This window comes from Mus musculus, chromosome 8 (assembly GCF_000001635.26).
Source record: "Mus musculus strain C57BL/6J chromosome 8, GRCm38.p6 C57BL/6J".
NCBI classification, from domain to species: Eukaryota; Metazoa; Chordata; class Mammalia; order Rodentia; family Muridae; genus Mus; species Mus musculus.
The window spans coordinates 113,732,008-113,751,525 of NC_000074.6; the positions used below are offsets into that span (position 1 = coordinate 113,732,008).

General features: G+C 43.8%; 1 protein-coding gene across 12 annotated transcripts in view; it reads right to left on the reverse strand.

Annotated features, from left to right (window-relative positions):
- Positions 1-19,518, reverse strand: part of Adamts18 (a disintegrin-like and metallopeptidase (reprolysin type) with thrombospondin type 1 motif, 18) — a 152,221-nt gene that overhangs the window by 34,885 nt on the left and 97,818 nt on the right. For 10 of the 12 annotated variants that reach the window (XR_001778415.2, XR_878788.2, XM_006530797.2 and 7 more), the window contains 5 exons: positions 19,094-19,242; positions 11,030-11,202; positions 6,789-6,919; positions 5,531-5,654; positions 4,674-4,918 (listed from right to left, as the gene is read on the reverse strand). Coding sequence is in view for 9 of the 12 variants with exons in the window: in XM_006530797.2 (XP_006530860.1) it covers positions 4,674-4,918; positions 5,531-5,654; positions 6,789-6,919; positions 11,030-11,202; positions 19,094-19,242 (822 nt within the window). In the remaining 3 variants the exon portion in view is untranslated. Of the gene's footprint in view, positions 1-4,673; positions 4,919-5,530; positions 5,655-6,788; positions 6,920-7,664; positions 8,926-11,029; positions 11,203-19,093; positions 19,243-19,518 lie in introns of those variants that run through there. The other 2 variants (XR_001778416.1, XM_017312631.1) reach the window with 2 other exon arrangements.

Below are 19,518 nucleotides of genomic sequence, written 5' to 3' on the forward strand. Positions count from 1 at the left end.
AAACAAACAAACAAATGCCCAGACAGGAGTTCCAGGCAGAGACTGAAGCAGAAATCATAAAGGAACATTGGTTCCGGGCTTGTTCCCTTGCTCAGCTACCCTTGTTATAAAATCCAGGGTAGGGCAAGACCACCTCCCTAGGAAAGGTACCACCCACTGTAGGCTATGCCTTAATCAAGAAAGTGGCCCACAGATGCACCTAGTGGAGACAATTCATCAACAGAGGTATGCCAACTCACATTGATAAAACCTACCTGACAGCTTGCGGATTTATTTCCCCTTTAATAAATGATAAAATTATTTACGTTGCAAAGGTTATTTTGAATAATAAATTATGATTTGTCATTGTCAGCATGCAACAGGCTTGCCTATTTTATATACCCATGTGTTGAGGGTTGCTTGAAATTTTCCTCAGGTGAAACAGGATCAAAAGTACAAAAAGTTTAAGGAGCCCTGGTGTAGGAGATGGTTGGAGGCTAACTCATGACCAAGTTCTATGGCCAACCTTAGCAAATTGAAATATCCACTAATGCCTGAAGTTTCTAAAAACAGATTTTTAAATTCACCTTTTTATTAAGAAGAAGTCACATTGTCCCGTTATGCTTTATTGTCATGTGATCTGGGAGACGGGGCTGGCCTTTGGCCACCAGTTTGCTTACCATGGCATGAGGCTTAACGTTAGGTTCTTAAAATGTGTGTGCCATATATGCAAAGGGAAAAAGAGATGATGTGGGCAGCAAAGTAAGTCATTCATACAAGAGCCACCATAGCAAGAATGACTTGCCCATTCTACAAATGTGGACATCAAAAGGCCGAGAAAACAAGAAGTTTCCCTCAGTTACATTAGCAAGTTAAGCCTGCATTTCTAACCTTCAAATCTCAAGTTGTAGATGGTTAGCTTGGGTCAATGGTCTTTATAGTTCATCAGTAAGTGTTTAACATGTCACACAGTAGATTCCATATGGTGTGGTGGTTAGTACTGACTCAACTTACACCATCTGGGAAGGTAGTCTCAATGGGACTGTCTAAAGGTTTCCCCATGAGCATACTTCTGATAGACTCTTTTTAATTGAGTTTCTTGGAGTTAGAAGATCCAACACACTATGGGAAGTACCATTCTGTAAGTACGGGTCTTGGACTATTTAAAGAGTGGAGAAAATGAGTTGGGTGTTTTGTTCTTAATTTTTTTTCTCTATTCTCTCTGTCTGCTTTTGCATCATGGCGTTGTAAAAGCCAAATAAACCCTTCTCTCTCAAGAGTTCATGTGTTTTATCACAGCGACAGAAATGTGACTAGGACATGTGGAGCATGCACCTTTATTCTGTACCATCATGGTTCAAAAGGTCCCCCACAGACTCCCACACTCTAAGAAATGCTGTGATTCTAAATTCCAAACAGATTGCATGGTCTTGAAACTGAAACTGACATGCATGTGGCAAGCAGTAGTCTCTGGTTGCCTGCAGAGACTGAGAGAGTATTTGGGAAAGATACTCTATCCCAAAATGAACATGGAGAGATTTTGAGTGTGGGATTCATGCACAGATTTTAAATATCTTAAGATCTGTAAGAAAACATGCCAAGTTGGAGTTATCAGAGAAAGAACGGCTAAGGGGCCTTCTCTATCTTCACCAAGGAAATCTTTCTTCTCCTGTCTGGGCAGGTTCAGAGACAAAGCACAGGACAAAATTCCAGGCTCCTGTGGCAACATAGAGTCAAGGTCCAGGTAGGCACACACTTTTTGTGCCAGCTCATCAGTGATGTCAATTGTAGTTCAATAGTGTCTCTGTGAGACATAGTCTTAATAAAGCAACGATTCGGCTATTCCCAAGGTCCCCCTCCCCCTTCAGCAAAAACCGGGACCTGTACCCTATGGTGAGACATAATCTTGATAAGGCAATGATTTGGCTATCCCCAAGAGGCAGCCTGCACCCCGTGGTTTATCAGCTTATATTAAAGTATCACATCTAGAGTTTTCATAATCTGATACACACTCCTTCCAATGCTGCTGTGGGTATTTTAATGCACACCCCACTCACTGACTATCCACTGCTGCATCAATACTGAAGATGCATCTTAAAGAATAGGGGGCTAAAATGGAAGTGCCCCTCCATCCCTAGCACCACTACAAGGTACCGTCAAGGTTGCTATAATAGTAAAAGCATCCACCAAAGACTCAAATAAGAGGCCAATGCTCATTCTCAATATTGTCTTCTCCCTCAAAGTCCATATCCCGGGTATCTCTAGAACCTTCCTTCCTACTTTCTATCTACATTTATACTACAAGCAAGTCCAATCTCTTCATGTTCACACCCCCAGTGTCAGTTTTTAGCACTTCTTATCTGGAACTAAAGATGAATCCGTTTCTGTTGTCTCTCAGTTCACTTTGTGTCCCTCAAATCATGTTTCCATTCAACAGCTGAAGTGAGTTTTTAATACACCCACCTCAGTAAGATCTGGACACCGACTTAGCATGAATTCCGTGCTCCTCACCGTGGGTGAGAATGTCACCTGTGCTCAGCACCCACCCCCACCCCCATGCCTCAAGACAACTTCTCAGTCTGGGGCATTTACTTCATCCTTAACGAGTTTCTGTCTTGAAATCCCTGCACTTCACCTGGCTGGTCCTTCAGTTATCATATAAGATGGCTCTTCTCTACCAACCCGTAAATCCAGAGGTGGTCTCTGTTTTCTTCCTTTAGATTTATTTTCCTCCACGGAGCTTGCCAAAATTTGTGTTCATTGATATATTAGTACAATGCTGCTCTAGACTTTCCAGTATGCTAAGTTTTATAATTCCAGGGAGGGTTGCGAGCTTGTTCCTTTCCTTTCCTTTCCTTTCCTTTCCTTTCCTTTCCTTTCCTTTCCTTTCCTTTCCTCTCCTTTCTCCTTTCTCCTTTCTCCTTTCTCCTTTCTCCTTTCTCCTTTCTCCTTTCTCCTTTCTCCTTTCTCCTTTCTCCTTTCTCCTTTCTCCTTTCTCCTTTCTCCTTTCTCCTTTCTCCTTTCTCCTTTCTCCTTTCTTCTCCTTTCTCCTTTCTTCTCCTTTCTCCTTTCTTCTCCTTTCTTCTCCTTTCTCCTTTCTCCTTTCTTCTCCTTTCTCCTTTCTCCTTTCCTTTCTTCTTTCCTTTCCTTTTCTCTCCTTTCCTTTTCTTTTCTCTTCTTTTTTCTTTTTCCTTTTCCTTTTCCCTGTTTTTCCTTTCCTTTCTTCTTCTCTCCTCTCCTCTCCTCTCCTCTTCTTTCCCCTTCCTTTTCTTTTTTCCCATTCTTTTCTTTTCTCTTTTACTATTTTATCCCCAGCTATATACCTGAATTCATTTACAGTTAAGTGAGGAACCAAGTAGATGCTCAGAGTGTAAAATGTAGAAGACCTCAATAACAGCTTCAAACAGTGCTATTTTCACTTTTCAGTCTTCTGGGGTTCTGGTAAATCCATTCAGGAACCATCAAAATGTCACATAAATTCACCCAGAATAGCTTATCACACACTGCATCCCAACTCCCACACAGGGCAAAAATAATCTCTTCACCTTTTTCTGCCACTTTCACCAAGGACCCACCAGAGGCTACACCCAGTCACCACCCACTTTACTCCAAAGAGATCTAGTCCAGCTGATCCAGGAAGCAGGAAAAACGAACAGGAAGCTTCAGTTTATACAGAGGAAGAATCTGCCCCTGGAAAGAGCTTTGTTGATCACAAACTTGGCCAAAATATCCCAAGAGGATGGAGACACAGTGTTCTGAAGGAGCAAGCGCAGAGACGCTTCCTGAGCACGCCAAGGACACAGTCAGCGCAAATAGCTTAACTACAGCACCAGGCAGCTAGAATGAAATAGAGTCCTAGGCAGAGGTCATCAGCCAGGCTCCTGGCACCCGTCTTAATACTCAGCGTTCATAGTGACCTTCTAGTTGCCACTGATTTGTGTCTGTTGGGTATATTTCAATGATCCTGCTGATTCACGTGCAGACAAAGGGCTGTGGCTAAGGGACATAGGTAAAGTCCATGCCTGGCATATACAAGGCCAATGCTTAGCGCCAACAAAATGTTTTAAAACTCATTTGAGTAGCAACTGTGCCTGCACAGCCCAGCTCCCTGTTCCCAGAGCTTCTGCACCTTTCTAGGTCAACTGGAACAGGTTTTCCTTAAGAAAGGTTTATCATGTGAATGGCTTGTCTTTTTTCAGCATCTTGGATGGGAGGTAGCGTCATGGTCACGTGCATATGTATCTAGAGAAATGTTGGCTGTGCTCAATGCTTCTATTGTCCATTCATATGTTTTTCTTTCTTGTTTTTAATCTCGAAGTGAGGGGAAGCTACAACCTACAAAATTATGACTGAATGCCTGCTGACACCCAGGTCAGCATTTTCTCTACTAAAAAGCCTCCTCCTGGGCCAGCTGACAATGTTAGAAATAGCTACAATGGGCTCTCCGAATGGCGGGCACAACACAGAATCATCTAATGAGTATTACTTTTGCATTCCTGGGTACTCCTAGGCAGGTGAAGCGGAAGAAGACTCCCTTTTAAATATGAAAACCTTCTAAGTAGAGATGCTAACTACCCTTTCCTCTGTGTACTCTGAAAGGCTGCCTATCAGGAAATGAGCTGAGTGGGAGTCTTCTGAGTGTGCTCAAGTTGTCGCCATGACACAGGAGGCACTAGCCTCAGAATCAAACTTACTTCAAAGACCAGCGTCTCATTCGTGGGTCCTGGTGCATACAGTCGTTCAGGGCGGTTAAAGGAACGCTGGTATTCAAACGTGGTCCCTGCGAAGGTGAAGTCCCCTGGCCAGTCGATGCTCCAGCCCCCTGTGAGGTAATACTTTTGACTGAGGCTTCGAACAGCAAGATAGCTGGAAGAAAGCTGCAACTCCTGAATCTCAATGCTTCGGGCCCCAGCGGGGATGGTGACCACAGGGTAATACTCTAAAAGCACACAGAGGAATATTCCACGTTTAACACTGTAGATTGGGGAATGGTAAGTGGACATGCAGTGACCATTTTGATGGGGCCTTTGAGACTAGTCAATTCTATTTAATCTAGTGAAAAGACAAATAATTTCTTTTTCTGCTTTTTGAGATTTATTCTCTCTCTCTCTCTCTCTCTCTCTCTCTCTCTCTCTCTCTCCCTCCCTCCCTCCCTCTCCCTCCCCCCCCTCTCTTTCCCCCTCCCTCCCTCTCTCTCCCAGTATGTGTGCTTTTGTATGCACACATGAGTGCATGTGTTTCTGTGTGTACCTATGTGTCACAGCATGCGTGAAGAGGCCGGAGGACAACTTTGGAGAGTCAATTCTTCCTCCACCTTGGGTTCTGGGGTTCAAACTCATGTTGTCAGGCTTGGTGGCAATTGCCATTCTCTGATGAGCCATTTTGTGGCCCTACTCAGGTACAATGCATAGATGAAACTGCTCACCCATAGGTCCTAAGAACCTTACCCTGTGACAAGAGCTACCACTAGTGTCAGGTGAGCTAGGGTCCCCATTCAGAGGCAGAAATGGGACACTGCCAGGAGCATCAAGGGGATGGAAGTGGCTCTTACCATTTGCTTTGTGCTGACTGAGGTACAGGCCCTTATAAAACTTGCAAGTTGAGTTATCGCCTTTGCAAACACCACATGCATCAGAAACCGCCTTAGAGCCAAGCTCATGGTCACATCCCACCAGCTATAATGAAGAAAAGTGGGGAAGAATCGAAGATAAGCAAACCTAGTCGTGAAGACTAACAGGTGGGGGTTGGGCAGCTCTGCTAAGGTGAAAGCCAGAGCCTTAAGTCACACTGGGGCTCAAAGACTTCCTCATGCATATAATGTATTTTGTTCATATATAGCCCCTCCCCCTTCCATTCTCCTGGAAGTCTCCCAGACATCTCCTCCCACCTTCATGTCTTCTTTCTCTGGTATATTATTGTTGTTTGAACCTGCTGGTTCTAATGAGTGCTGATCTTATGCACACAGAAGTGTGGAGTCAACCACTGGGCTACCGGTGGTCTACTGGTGGTCACCTTCCCCCCTAAGCAAAGTGACTCTTCTTCTGTAAGCAAATGCATAGTTGATCAAATTGCAGGATGGATCTGAGGCTTAGACTCTAGCTCTTGGAAACGAGACTAAAGAGTCATGGGATATTACCAGATTTCCAGGCCAACTGTCTGAATGAAGCATAAAAATGCTGAGCTGAATACATTCAGACTCTCTCTGTGCATATACACACATGTATACATACATACACACAAGCATAAACAGGCATGTACCCACACATGTCTATACATATGCACAAACACATATATGCACCCATGAGAAACTACCCATATGCATAAAAATAAGCAGAGGCATGTGCTATATACACACAGACACACATGAAGACACACACACACACACACACACATCCTGGAAAAGGATGAAATGCTCTTAATGAAGTTTAGATGCAATGGAAAGTGAGTCCCCAAAGACATGAACTCTAAAGAGAGGACAGCTCTGTTCCCACTGCACTTCTGAGGTTCTACTACTTGGCGAATATGCTTAGTACACAGGCATTGAGACATCACCGTCATTTCTGTCTTTAGTTTTTAGAGCAACACAAAAGTGGCTGTAACTTACACACATTCTCTATGCCTAGAAGTGGATGAAAACAGAAGATGAAGGGGTCTTGTGAAAGTTAGAGAGGGGCTCGAAGGTGCACAGCTCAGCTGGATGCCTGACCCATCTTCCCTATGTGCATTGTAGGGACTCTCTCAATCATCCTCATGGCACTCGAAGAGACATCAGCCTGACTGCACACCCTGGGGCAGAAATGTCCTCTTACTTCACAAATCCCATCGATGCAGACGTCATTTCTGTGTGGGGAACAAGGCGTCCCATCTTTCACCTTGCCAGACATGGCAAAGAAAAACTCAAAGTTCTCCGCCTTGCAGTAGAGTTTACATCGATCTTCCTCTAGAAGCAGAGAGATCAAAGGACAGGATCAAAACTAGCTTGGGTGCAAAACAGTGTGGCCACCAGAGAGAGCAATTAAATCGACTTGGATAGCAATTGTGAGCAAAGCAGATCGCATTCTATATAATTTTGTTTGTAAGAATGTCCGTGGATGTGCACAGAAGACCGCATGTCTTTCAAAAGACAAATCCCATTTGAGAGCCCACACAAAGCCAATTAAGTATTGATATCAAAGAATTGTGGGCAATTTTGTTTTGTTTGAGAGAGAATTTCACTATGCAGCCATGGCTAACCTGGAAGTGCCTATGTAGATCAGGCTGGCCCCAAACTCGCAGGCCTCAACCTGTCTCTACCTCTCAAGCCCTGAGATTAAAAGACTGTCATCATGCCTGGCTTGGCACCTAAGAATTTGGTATTCATAATCTATAGGAATCAAAACCACATACAGGGTTGCTGGGTTGTGCAACAGCTTCCCTGGACTGTAAATATTCCAAACTTTGTAGTCCCTACAGTTGATGAGTAGCAGCAGAGAGGTAAAGGGATATCTTTGTGTCTTAATTAAATTTTCATTTTTACAAATAGTTCAGGTTATAGACTTTTAAAAAAGATTTATTTATTTATATATATGAGTACACTATTGTTCTCTTCAAACACATCAGAAGAGGGCATAGGACCCCACTACAGATGGTTGTGAGCCACCACATGGTTGCTGGGAATTGAACTCAGGATCTTTGGAAGAGCAGCCAGTGCTCTTAACCGCTGAGCCATCTCTCCAGCCCCCTCAGGTTATAGTCTAATGATTTGGTTTGGGACTTGATCCCCTCAGAAACATACAGTCTGTAAAAAGGTTTTATAGATCGACATACTTCAAAAACAAAACCATGTGGTCTACAATGTTTATAAAAAATATCAAGTCGAAATGTCACAAACAGAAAAAACAGAGAAGCTAATTCTAAAGGCAAAATCAGTACTTTTAGTTGACCATTGAGCCCCTGGGAGATTTCTAGTATCATAGGGAAAAGAAAAAAGTATAGTTATAGAACTCTTGTTATCTGGAAGGAGAAAGCAAGCCAATACGTGCGATAGAGACAGCCATCCTTGGCCAGCAACTCCAGATGACGTTTCTCACATGGGACCTTCTGTAGGCGACACTGAGTGATATCCCTAACAACAGTTTCACACAGATGTATAAACAGTTCACAAACAGTCCTGTTTTACAAAACCCTTCAATAGAAGGCAGACTTAAAACTTACATGTGAGACAAAATATATTACTGTGGTTAAAAAAATGTGTAGATGTGTGGGTGGATAAAATGGTTTTCTTTCAACTACAGTGTCTTTATTTTTCAAATAACAACTTTATTTAATAAATTCTAAGTTCTATAAACGAGATTAAGGGGGGAGGTGGATGATGTGTGTGTGTGTGTATGTTTTTCTTCTGTATTACTCTCAGGAATTAAAAAGTTCTAATAAAAGCTTATTATTTGCTTAGATTTTGGTCTTTTATTTGTTCATTTTTTTTCTAATATAGATCTCCAGGCACAAACTTGCCTCTTAAAAATAATAAAAAAGAGTATTTTTTTAAAGTTTACTGCTTATGGAAAGCTCTTCATTTATGTCAGAGCCTTCCCCTGTTCTTTTGGTTTGGCTTTGTTTTTGAGACACCCCCACTACGTAGCCCCAAGCTGGCTTCTGACTTCTGCTTTATGCTACTTACTTTGTAGCATGAAATTCACACACTCTCGGGTCACCTGGAAGGAGGAAACCTCAACTTTAGAGTTGCTCAGATCATATTGGCCCATAGTCATGTCTTCTAGAGAGTGTCTTGATTGATGATTGATATGGGAGGGCCTAGCCCACTGTGGGCAGCACCATTCCCCAGGCAAGTAGATCTAGGCATTATAAGAAAGCTAGCTGAGCATGAACTCGAGAGAGTCAGTAGAAAGTGTTCCTCTGTGGCTTCTCCTTGAGTTCCTGCCCTGAGTTCTCTGGAGGATGGATCGGGATCTGGAAGTATAAGAAGTGGATCCTTCTCTCAGCTGGGTTTCTTTTGTTAGGGTGTTTACCCCAGCAATGAAAAGCAATTGTTCATCATCCCAAGGGCTGAAATTACTAGTGTGCGCCATTCCATCTGCTCTTCTGTTCATAAATGGTAGGAATGTGCCAGATTTTCAAATAGTGGTCAGTCTCCTCTGATTCTAAGTGTCATACGCAGAAGAAGGCAAAACCAAGAGGCTCGACTGTGCTGTCTCACCCTGTGGAGACATTAGGCCCCGAGGCAGCAAATTCTCATAAAACAAGTGACTCAAACTGCATGGTCCCTTGTTAGCAAAGTCTGTAATGCAGTAGTGAAGCTTCAGTGAAGCCCAGAGCATTTTTCCCAGCTACAGACTTTTTAGCTTCGCTTTACATTTCAGCACAGAGCTCAGAGAGTAACAAGACTGCATTAGTGCTGCATATGATGAAACGAGTCACGTGTGAAGGTCAAAGAACACATAAAAAGTCAAAGGACAGACAGACCGCAAAGAGAAGGACACAGGGTTTTAAAGAAAGACCTATATATGAGAGACATGGGGTTGTAGGAGTGTGAGTGTGTGTGTGTGTGTGTGTGTGTGTGTGTGTGTGTGTGTGTGTGTAAGAGAAAATGTAGTTTTAGGTGCTAGAATAGAGTAATTTGACCTATCCCATCTGTGTAGCATCTTTCTCTGATCATTATTCAATCCTTTATGGAATGCCTATAGTGATAGAGAACTCATCACTTACACAGGGATCATGTGTCCCCTTTGGACAGCTAATATTCATTCATTCATTCCAAATGTTATAGCTATTAAATCCGGGTATGGTAACACACATCTGTCATCCCAGGATGGAGGTTAAAACAGGAAGACTGGGAATTCCAGGTTAGCCTTGGCTACAGAATGATACCCTGTACCATAAAACAAGGCAAAACAAATCCCTGGCCTTTAAGTATAGACTACGTAGTCTTCTTGGATGCTGTGGAAAAAAAACATGTTGAAGATGTGCCAAGGTTTCCTCCCCTAGACCCTAAGTTCTTGTAAAAATAATATATAAATGAATACATGAAGAAACAAATGACTAAAGTAAACCGGAGACTGGAAATGGTATTGTTCAAAGCTGTGCCATCTGTTCTTAATGCCAGGCCAGGCGGGTCTGTTCACCATGGCTCTTTATGTACAGTAGCTCTCCTGATGCCAACCAACAACACAGGTTTGGATTTTTTTAGAACAGGGACAGCCATCAATTGTCAAAATTGTCACACCTGTCCCCTTCTACATGTATACAACCAAGAGTCCTGAAAATCCTTCCTCAAGAAAGTAAAGATGAGATCTGATAAATACGGACACTACAAAGATGCCAAGAAACACATGGACTAGTGATGGCTTACTCAGCATGGGTAATAGAAAGGATATCAGCGTTGCCATGGTAACAGAAACAAATGTTTTGTTAATTTTAAGAAGTCAAATGCATCTAGGCATGGTGGCTCACACATATAATCCTGGCACTCAAGAGGCTGAGGCCAGAGGATTGCCAAGAGTTCAAGGTCAATCTGGGCTACATAACTCAGCCTGGGATATATATTAAATTCTAGGTTAGTTTCATCTAAAGAATGATACATCATCTCAAAACACCTCTCTCGTGTGTTTCAAAGTCAAAAGCAAGCTATAACTTTCAGTTATAATAAATATGAAAAGTTCTGAATGACTTTTTATTCATTCTGTGCATACACAGACATATCCTTTTTACAAAAAAAATCTTCCTGTTATTTCCATAATCTAACATGTCTTTTCCTAAATATTCTGTCTGCAGGGCATATGTATATGGTTTCATGAGTTTTCAGTCTGGACAACTCATACCAATTTCAATTAACATCCCCGGGAGACAAAAGCCACCAAGCTGTCAACGGTACATTTAAGGCCGGGGGGGGGGGGGGGGGGAAGACTGTGCAAAAATAAAGAACACCTATGAAAATTGATAAAACACCAAACCAGGACAAGCCTCAGAAACAGAAAATAAGCATGGAAAATGTGTAGTGAATTTACATACTATCTACAGTGAGACAGTAGAGTGTCACAATGACCAAATGAGTTACCTTCAACTTTTGTGTAGGGTTTCCAACGGTACAACCATCCACGGAAGGGCTTGTTGTTATACTCTGCACACTGTTGGGCACGGAAATCCAAGCTATTCTCAGGACAAGGGTTAATGTTGCACAGCTTGTAGATGCGGCTAGATCCTGGACAGTACTTGCCACCATACTGAGGCCTAAAACCAGAATTCAAGAATTTCAGCACTAAGCACTCCACTCTCAGCCACATGCAATAACACAGGAAGGGACAATTGAGGAGAGCATCATTGTGCTATGGGCACTTATATCTAGCTTATTACACAATTGGAAACATATGCCCCATGTCTGGTTACTTCCTGCTACTATGCAGACATAACTAATCAATCACAGAGTTCCTTTTTTTTTGTTTTCACAGGGACTTAATATGGCCTCAATAATTGCCATATCGTTTTAATCATACTGGAAGGCAACTGCTGCTGTATTTAATTGTAACTGGCACATAAAACCAAACTCATTTCCTATCTCTGACCCAATTTTATGTTCTAGAACTTGAACAACTGATGACAAAACTAATCTTGATACTTCATGTGTCAGAGACTCTGTGGTCACAGTTAGATAGTCTCTGCAACAGATCTTTTTGGTACCACATACTCACACTATCTGCACTGGCATCTAAAACTTCAAGTACAGATCCGCCCTGTATCTCCAGGCTCCCTACCCTGACTTTCCATCATATCCTAAACATCTTCCTGCGGTTCTCATGCACTTGCTGCCATGAAAATCATGGCGCGAGGAAGAAGGAAGAGAAGATCTTCTTTGCCACATTCTCCAGCCTGAAGCTAGCACACTGGTTATCTTCCTACACCGGGCTGTTTAATTCCAATCGATTCTCCACTCTGAGTGGGAGACACAGCCTGGTGGTCACCAGCATAATCACCTTTTAACTTTGGTAGCCTGCTGCTTTCCTGCCAAGCACAATGAGAAGGGGAACATGGCTCCCAGGGCTGAGAGCCTGATAAGGATGTGAATAAATGCAATCTCAACACTAACCTCTTCACATCCTAGCAAGCAAATCCAGATTGGCAAAGGCCAAGAGGAAAACATGGAGAAAACAGGCAACTGCAAATTAGTACCGTTCCCACCAAACGCTAACCTCTCAGCTAGTCTACTCTGACACAAGTACTTTCCTTTGCTCTCCCAATCCATAGCTTTCTCCAGAGCTAATACTCAACCATGGACTGCTTCATAGAAAAATCCACTACCAGCAGGTGACATGAAAGGAGACTCAAGGTTAATACATTGATGTGATTAAAATTCTTTGTCTCCATGGGGAGAGGCTTGCTATAGAACTCTGCTAGATTCTATGCCACAGCGTCCTCTAGCATCCTCTTGAGGTCCTATGCATGAACTTCATAGGCACAGAAAGAGTCTCCTGGCCAGAATGACACTTTTATGCCTTTTTCAAAAACACTCTGGAGCAAATGGCTTACACGTGTAGTCCCCACGGCGCTCCAGCAGATCCCCCCAAGACTTCTCAAATGATCATTTGTTAGGCAGCTAGAAAACCTTAAGTTGTATTATCACTGCCCCAATATTCTTTACAAGGAGTATTAAGACAAATTCTCAGCTTAAGGCTTTCTCTCTGAGGTTTTAAAATGTTGGCTGCACTTGGACTACCCATATTCGTAAGGTTAATGGCTAGCCAGTGTGTAACTTTTCCAATCTGCAAAGTTTGAAAAGGGGCCTCAGACTCACAGCTCTCTACTCTTCAGATAGATGAAGTGAAGGGTGGGCAGGTAGACTACACTCAGCATGCCAGTGAAGGTTTCACAGTTCAGTGGGACAGTGAGGCTGAACCCCAGACCTTTGGATTCTGTCCCAGACTCTCTTCCTTGTCACCTAGGATTGCATTTATCTGAGCAAGACAGGTGCATGGGAACTGACACAAACCACACGGGAACGGGGAGAAAGATCCGGTAAGCCCAGTGGTTAGAGACCCAGCCTTCAGCACTGAGACAGCTATGTATTTAATTTCATGCAGTTTCAAAAACTGACTCAATGTTTTTCAGACTTTATAGATGAGTTAAACTATAAATATTTTAAATAGGTCATTCTCTCAAATTACAAGCCACACTATGCTCCCCATGATCGGAATGCCCAGATTTCGTTTTTCATTATGGGATAGAGTCAGAGTAGTCAAAGCGATGACTGCCAAGAAGTTCGGATTTCCTGTCAAATGTTCCAATCCAAGCACGTTCTCCTGCAGCCTTTTATTCTGCTTGAGACCCGGTCTCAAAAGGTAGCACGAGCTGGATTTGTACCCAGAATCTTCCCACCGATGGCTTCGGAATGATGGGTGGGTTTGAGGGCCTGTTTGGCCACACCGGGATGTCTGTGGCATTCGCGTGAGGGTGTGGATAAGTGAACAGAAATCTTTTGCATAGCATCCTGCAGAGTGGTAAGCTCTCTGTGATTAGAAACAAAAATAGAGGCAGAAAACGAAGTCTTCGCACATGATGTTGTATAATAAAGCAGAACTATATTTTTGTTTTTGCATCAGTGAATGTGACCAGAGATGCTTATAGTGTTTGTTGGTTACAAGACTATTAGAATCACTGGGAGAATGTTGTTAGTGTACATATGGGTACACATGAATATAACAGGATTCCCTCTGCATTTTCTCTTACAATCTCTTATATTCATATTTTCTCTCTCTCCTCTCTTCCTCCATTCCTCCATTCTCCATTTCTCTCTCTCTCTCTCTCTCTCTCTCTCTCTCTCTCTCTCTCTCTCTTTCCCTCTCCTTCCCCCTCCCCCTCCCTCCCTCCCTGCCTCTCCCCCCCACTCTCTGACAAGGCCTCATGTATCTCAAACTTGCTACACAGCCAAGGATGAATTTCAACTGCAGATCTTCCTGACTCTACCTCCCCAGTGATGCCATTTCAGGTGTGCCACCAAGCCTGGCTTCTGTAGTACTGGGTAGGAAACTAAGACAGAGAGAGTTCTCATACATGATGTGTTATAATGTGAGTTTTCCAAAGGAACTAGTGTAACTTTTAGGAGACCGTGCTGATGTCGATAATTGAACCTGGAAATTACTGTCTAGAAAAATGGGACCCAGTGTCAGTTCAATGACTATTCGGAAGCCCCAGCTTCCTCTCAAACTCCCTGGGCTAGGTGGCACTAGAGTGAGCGGTCTACAAGTCTTTGTGCTTTAGGAAAGTTCTAGAATATCTCAGTATGTTGCTATTAATTTTTTTGAATGACATCACTAGGAATATTCCTAGGCCCCGTTATAGCATGATGGTTTGGTAGATAAAGAAGCAAGAGAAATGTTAAAGGGTTAAGCCAAATGTTGGACCTTAATTTGACTTTGACATTGTCCGTGTGATACCCAAGCAGGTGCTCTATTGTCTCTGTTGATGACAAAAATAAAAGATGATGTAAGGTCGGAACGGATGCGCTTGGGAGCAGAGGTCTGGAGAAGTATTTTGAAAGGCTACTGAGGTGTAGCAGAATGCTACAGAAAACAGGGTGTGGACGAAATAGAAATACCTGTTTAGACAGAGGAAGCAGCCATACCTCCAGCTTGACATTGGCTGTTGTAGGGTCAGATGGTCTTTAAACCATTTTAAAGCTAACAGCATTGGTGAGTCTACAAATCAGCCTTCTCTACTTCATAATTTTATTAAAGAAAACACATCCTTGGAAGAAGCTCAGTAGATGAACTAGGAACCACCTACTGCTTCTCTGGGGAGAAAATGGAACAGTTCAAGCTAAGAACTACAGACAGAACCAAATGGGAGAATTTAGCTGGAAGAGAAAAATAAGCCAGGAGCTTCGAGTTTGAAGAGTGAGAATGAAAGAGCTTTGCTCTAATAAATACAGTTAAGAGCTGGTATAGAAGAACTCAGCCAACCATGCTTGGATGGGCTGATAGCCATTTGGTTTATTTGTGGCTTCTCCCTGAGGAAGAGGAGAGTGTGTTCCAATTATCCTTGCTCTCATTTAACATGACAAAACTCCACTGAGTGGAAATAGTTTAGTGATTAATTCTTTCATTTGGAATCTCTAAAACCGAGATAGGCTATTTCCACATGCAGCGATCTATCATATATAAGGAGAGTTCTCAATCCCATAGATATGAGAAAAGTTTTAATTTAAATCCCAGGGGCATCTTTCCTGCACTCCACTGACAGAGAGCTATTACTTAGGTAATTTCTTTCTTGCTTAGAAAAATATTTAGATTATAAAATGTGGCCACGTATGAAAACCAGACCCAGGAAATATGCTACAAAACCCAGAGTGACAGAGTAAATCTGCACTGTGATTTCTAGGACCGTGGCTGTAGTTAAAGTATCAGAAAGTTTGTTTCTATAATTGGTGTAAATCATGAATGGGTATCCAGCCTTGTTCCTGGTGTATTCGGATACTGAGTCTGAGGAGTTCAGGAAGAGACACATTCTACTCCTTTGAGGACAGGTGGCAATGCCTGAAGACATTTCAGTTTGTTACAACTTGGAGAATAGAGAGAAAACAGTCCCATCAGCACTAAATGCCAAGATGCCATGGATGCTGAAAATCCCACAATGTACAAAAAAAAGCCCAGGGATGGGGAGATGCTGAGCGCAAAGACTAAAGGAAAGGCCATCCAGAGACTGCTCCACCTGGGGATCCATCCCACATACAGACACCAAACCTGGACACTATTGTGGATGTCGGGAGGTGCTTGCTGATGGAAGCCTTGATATGGCTGTCTCCTGAGAAGCTCTGCCAGAGCCTGACAAATACAGAGGCAGATGCTCTCTGTCAACCATTGGACTGAGCCTGGGGGTCCCCAGTGGAGAAGTTGGAGAAGGGACTGAAAGAGTAAAGGGGTTTGCAGCCCCGTGGAGGGAGCAACAGTGTCAGCAGGCCTAACCCTCCCCCCGCCCGGAGCTCCTGGGGACTGGACCACCAACCAAAGAATAAACATGGCCCATGATGCTGGCCACATATGTGGCAGAGAATGGCCTTGTTGGACATCAGTGGGAGGAGAAGCCCTTGGGCCTGAGGGTGTTTGATGCCTGAGTGTAGGGGAATGCCAGGACAGGAGGATAGGAGTGGGTGGGTGGGTGGGGGATTTGGGATGGGATGGGAGTTTCCAAAGGGGAGACCTGGAAAGGGGGAAACATTTGAAGTGTAAATAAAGAAAATATCCAATCGCCCCCCTCCCCAAAAGAGTAATTGTAATTAAAAAAAAAAAAAGAATACTCTGCTCCAATGGGAAGGGAAGCCCTTGGTCCTGGGGAGGTTTGATGCCCCAGTCAGTGTAAGGGGTTGTTGGAGTAGTGGTGTGGGAGAGGGTGGGTAGGTGGGGGAGCACCCTCATACAGGCAAAGGGGAGGGGGAGGGGGGGAGGGGGATGATGGAAGGGTAACCAGGAAACGGGATATCATTTGAGATGTAAATGAATGGAATGATTAATAATAATAAAAAGAAAAGAAAAAGAATACTCTGCTCTTGCTGAGGATGGAGGAGTTCTACTGCTGGCACTCATACCTGGCAGCTCACAGCCTCCTGACTGCAGCTTCAGGAGACCCTATTCTGGCCTCTGCAGGCACCTGTACACATATGTATCTACACATGCACATGTGTACAATCCCCCCATACATACACTAGGCGTAATAAAATAAATCTTAAGTGATAAACTCACAGAGAACTTCATTTTGTTTTACATCAATAATCCCAGGTCTCTCAAAGGCTCTAGGTTTACTGGGACCACTGCATGACTGTAGGTAGGTTTATAATCAGAGCTATTTGTGAGGCTGAGGGAGTTGTACTGCAAATTAAAGGCCAGCCTGGGGTAGGTAAAGAGTTCATGGCAAGCCAGGACCTCAGCTGTAAATACAAAGCTAAAGAAGATCTGCAAAGGGAGCTTGCTCAGGGCTAGGATGTGTAAGGCCCAGAGAATCAATCCTCAGGGGAGGGAGAGGGGAGGGGGAAGATGAGGGGGAGGGGAGGGGGAAGACGAGGGGGAGGGGAGGGGGAGGGCTAGGATGCTTCACTATTGTGTGTAAGGCCCCAGAATCAATCCTCAGGGAAGGGGGAGGGGGAGGGGGAAGACGAGGGGGAGGGGGAGGGGAGAGGGAGAGGGAGGGGGAAGGGGAGGCTGGCTGGCTCTAGAGTTGAATAAGATATCCCAGGAAGCACTAACATACAGCATCTAATTATCTCCAACCTGTACCTTGGAGTTTGGGAATGAGAAACTGAAAAGCTTTTTATAGCACTCGGATCGCTGATGAAGGACCTGAAGTTTGTCTCTTTTGAAAAAGTTTCCTTTTTTTCCTCTGACTTCATTATGTGTTTTGATTCTCAGTTCTCCCAACATTTCTGCTGTGCTTATGGACTGCCAGCCGTCTTGCAGAGAGAGCACTTTATAGACCTCAGCTGGGCTGGTGTTTGGGTCATCTAGATCCCATGTTCATCTGCAAGGACTCTGGGGAAAGGGAGAGCAAGTTGCTGGTGGCGTCATAGCCGACAGCGTAGGGTTAGGGTGTAGGGCCAGGGTGCTGGGCTCCATAGCTTATGGTCTAAACCCCCGTAGCTGCCAACCCTCAAACTGGTAGTAAAATTAACTCGGCAATCTACCATACTCTCCAGGACACTGTTAGTGATACCTCTAATACCACTTCCTTTATGGGGTGGTAATCTGTGACTCTGTTATCCTAGGGAGGTTGATGTGAGGACTGTGGGTACCATATGGATGTCAGAACCTTTTGTTGTCTATTAAATGTTTCTTGTTTTTCAGATCAGTTGGTGTCTGCCTGTCTGTTTCTATAGCCATCTGTCTGTCACTCTCAATATAACATCTCTCTCTGTCTCTCTCTTTCTTTCTCTCTGTCTCAGTCTTTCTGTCTCTGTCTCTCTCAATATAAGATCTCACTGTGTCTGTCTTGCTGTCTCTGCCTGTCTTCCTGTCTGTCTTCCCTCTTTCAATTTAAGATCTCACTATGCTGTGTCCCCTACCTCTGTATAATATTTTACTGTGCCGCCCAGATTAGCCTTACTCCTCCTGGCTCAGCCTCCTGAGTGCTGAGATTGTAGGTGTCTGCCGCCACCCCAGGCATTGGAGGGAGTTTATAGATACTAGTCCTAATCTCTCCAAATCTCCTGAGATGGATCTAAAGTCTCATTGTGTCTATAACACAAGCTTAGATTTCTGTGACTTTCCCAGAGTCACAAAGTTAGAAAAGGGCCCATGAACATTCTGGAGTCTTTGTACCTACACAGCCTCATATATTTCTACCAGGAGAAAGAGAAGTCCTCCTTCCACATGTGAATCAGTCTTTCCAAGTTACTAAAGCATCCTTGTGTTTTCTCAGGCTCAGGCCCCATGATGAACAGACCACAGAGTCTGTAAAGGTGACCACAGGCCAATTTCCCCATGTGACTGCATGCTCTAATTAGTCCTCACAGTGTCTTTTTGTTTTACTTTGAAAGAAAATTAACGTTTGTCGTCAATATTTAGAAATTTCACGTGCACGGATGCATGCTTTTGTTTCTGCTCTCTTTTGAGGAGTCAGATGGGTCCACCAACAGGGATTGGAGCTGACTTACCCTGGAAGGTCAAAAATCGTAACACGTTCTGAGTTCATCAGTTGGAGACACACATTCTACCCACCAAGCCGCTTGGCTGTACAACAGCTCAGGTATTCGATTCTAGGACGGCAGAGCCTTGGTTCAAACTAAGAAAAAAGCTCAGCGAGCTATCAGAATCTTTTTTTTTTTTTTTTTTTTTTTTTGGAGACAGGGTTTCTCTGCGTAGCCCTGGCTATCCTGGAACTCACTTTGTAGACCAGGCTGGCCTCGAACTCAGAAATCCGCCTGCCTCTGCCTCCCAAGTGCTGGGATTAAAGGCGTGTGTCGTATTTACACAGAGTGATTCTGCTGATGTATTTTGAAGTCTACACTCCATGCCTCTTCCCACCCCTGTTTCCAGTGCACAGAGCCTTCATATGTAAACAGTAAAACCTTGGCTGGTTGCTTTGAACCGGAAGGAAGAAAAAAAAAATCCCACTCAAAGGTCAAATCTTTCTGGAGCCTTACTTGGGGTTACTACAGTGTCTCTCCTGGAACTTGACTCCTCCGCCGCAAGTGCGAGAACATTCTGACCACTTCGACCAGGCAGACCACTGGCCATGGATGGGCCGGGGCCCTAGTTCTCCGAGCTTTACACACTGGCCTTGCCGACACCACTGCAAAAGAACACGCAACACGGTTCATCAGAGGCCACCTGGGAAAGTTTGGAAGAGGCAAATAACTACACGATCAAAAAGGGAAATGGGGTCTGGGAAGGCAGGAGAGACAGTATGTGACCCTGTGACGCAGCCCTTCTTTGCTGTGTGGTATGAATGTTCAGGGGCTCCTGGCTGTTTCTGGCATTTTCAAGGCTTCCTTTAGAGCAGTGGTTCTCAACCTGTGGGTCACGACCCCCACGGTGATCACAATTCTGACATCCTGCGTATCTCATT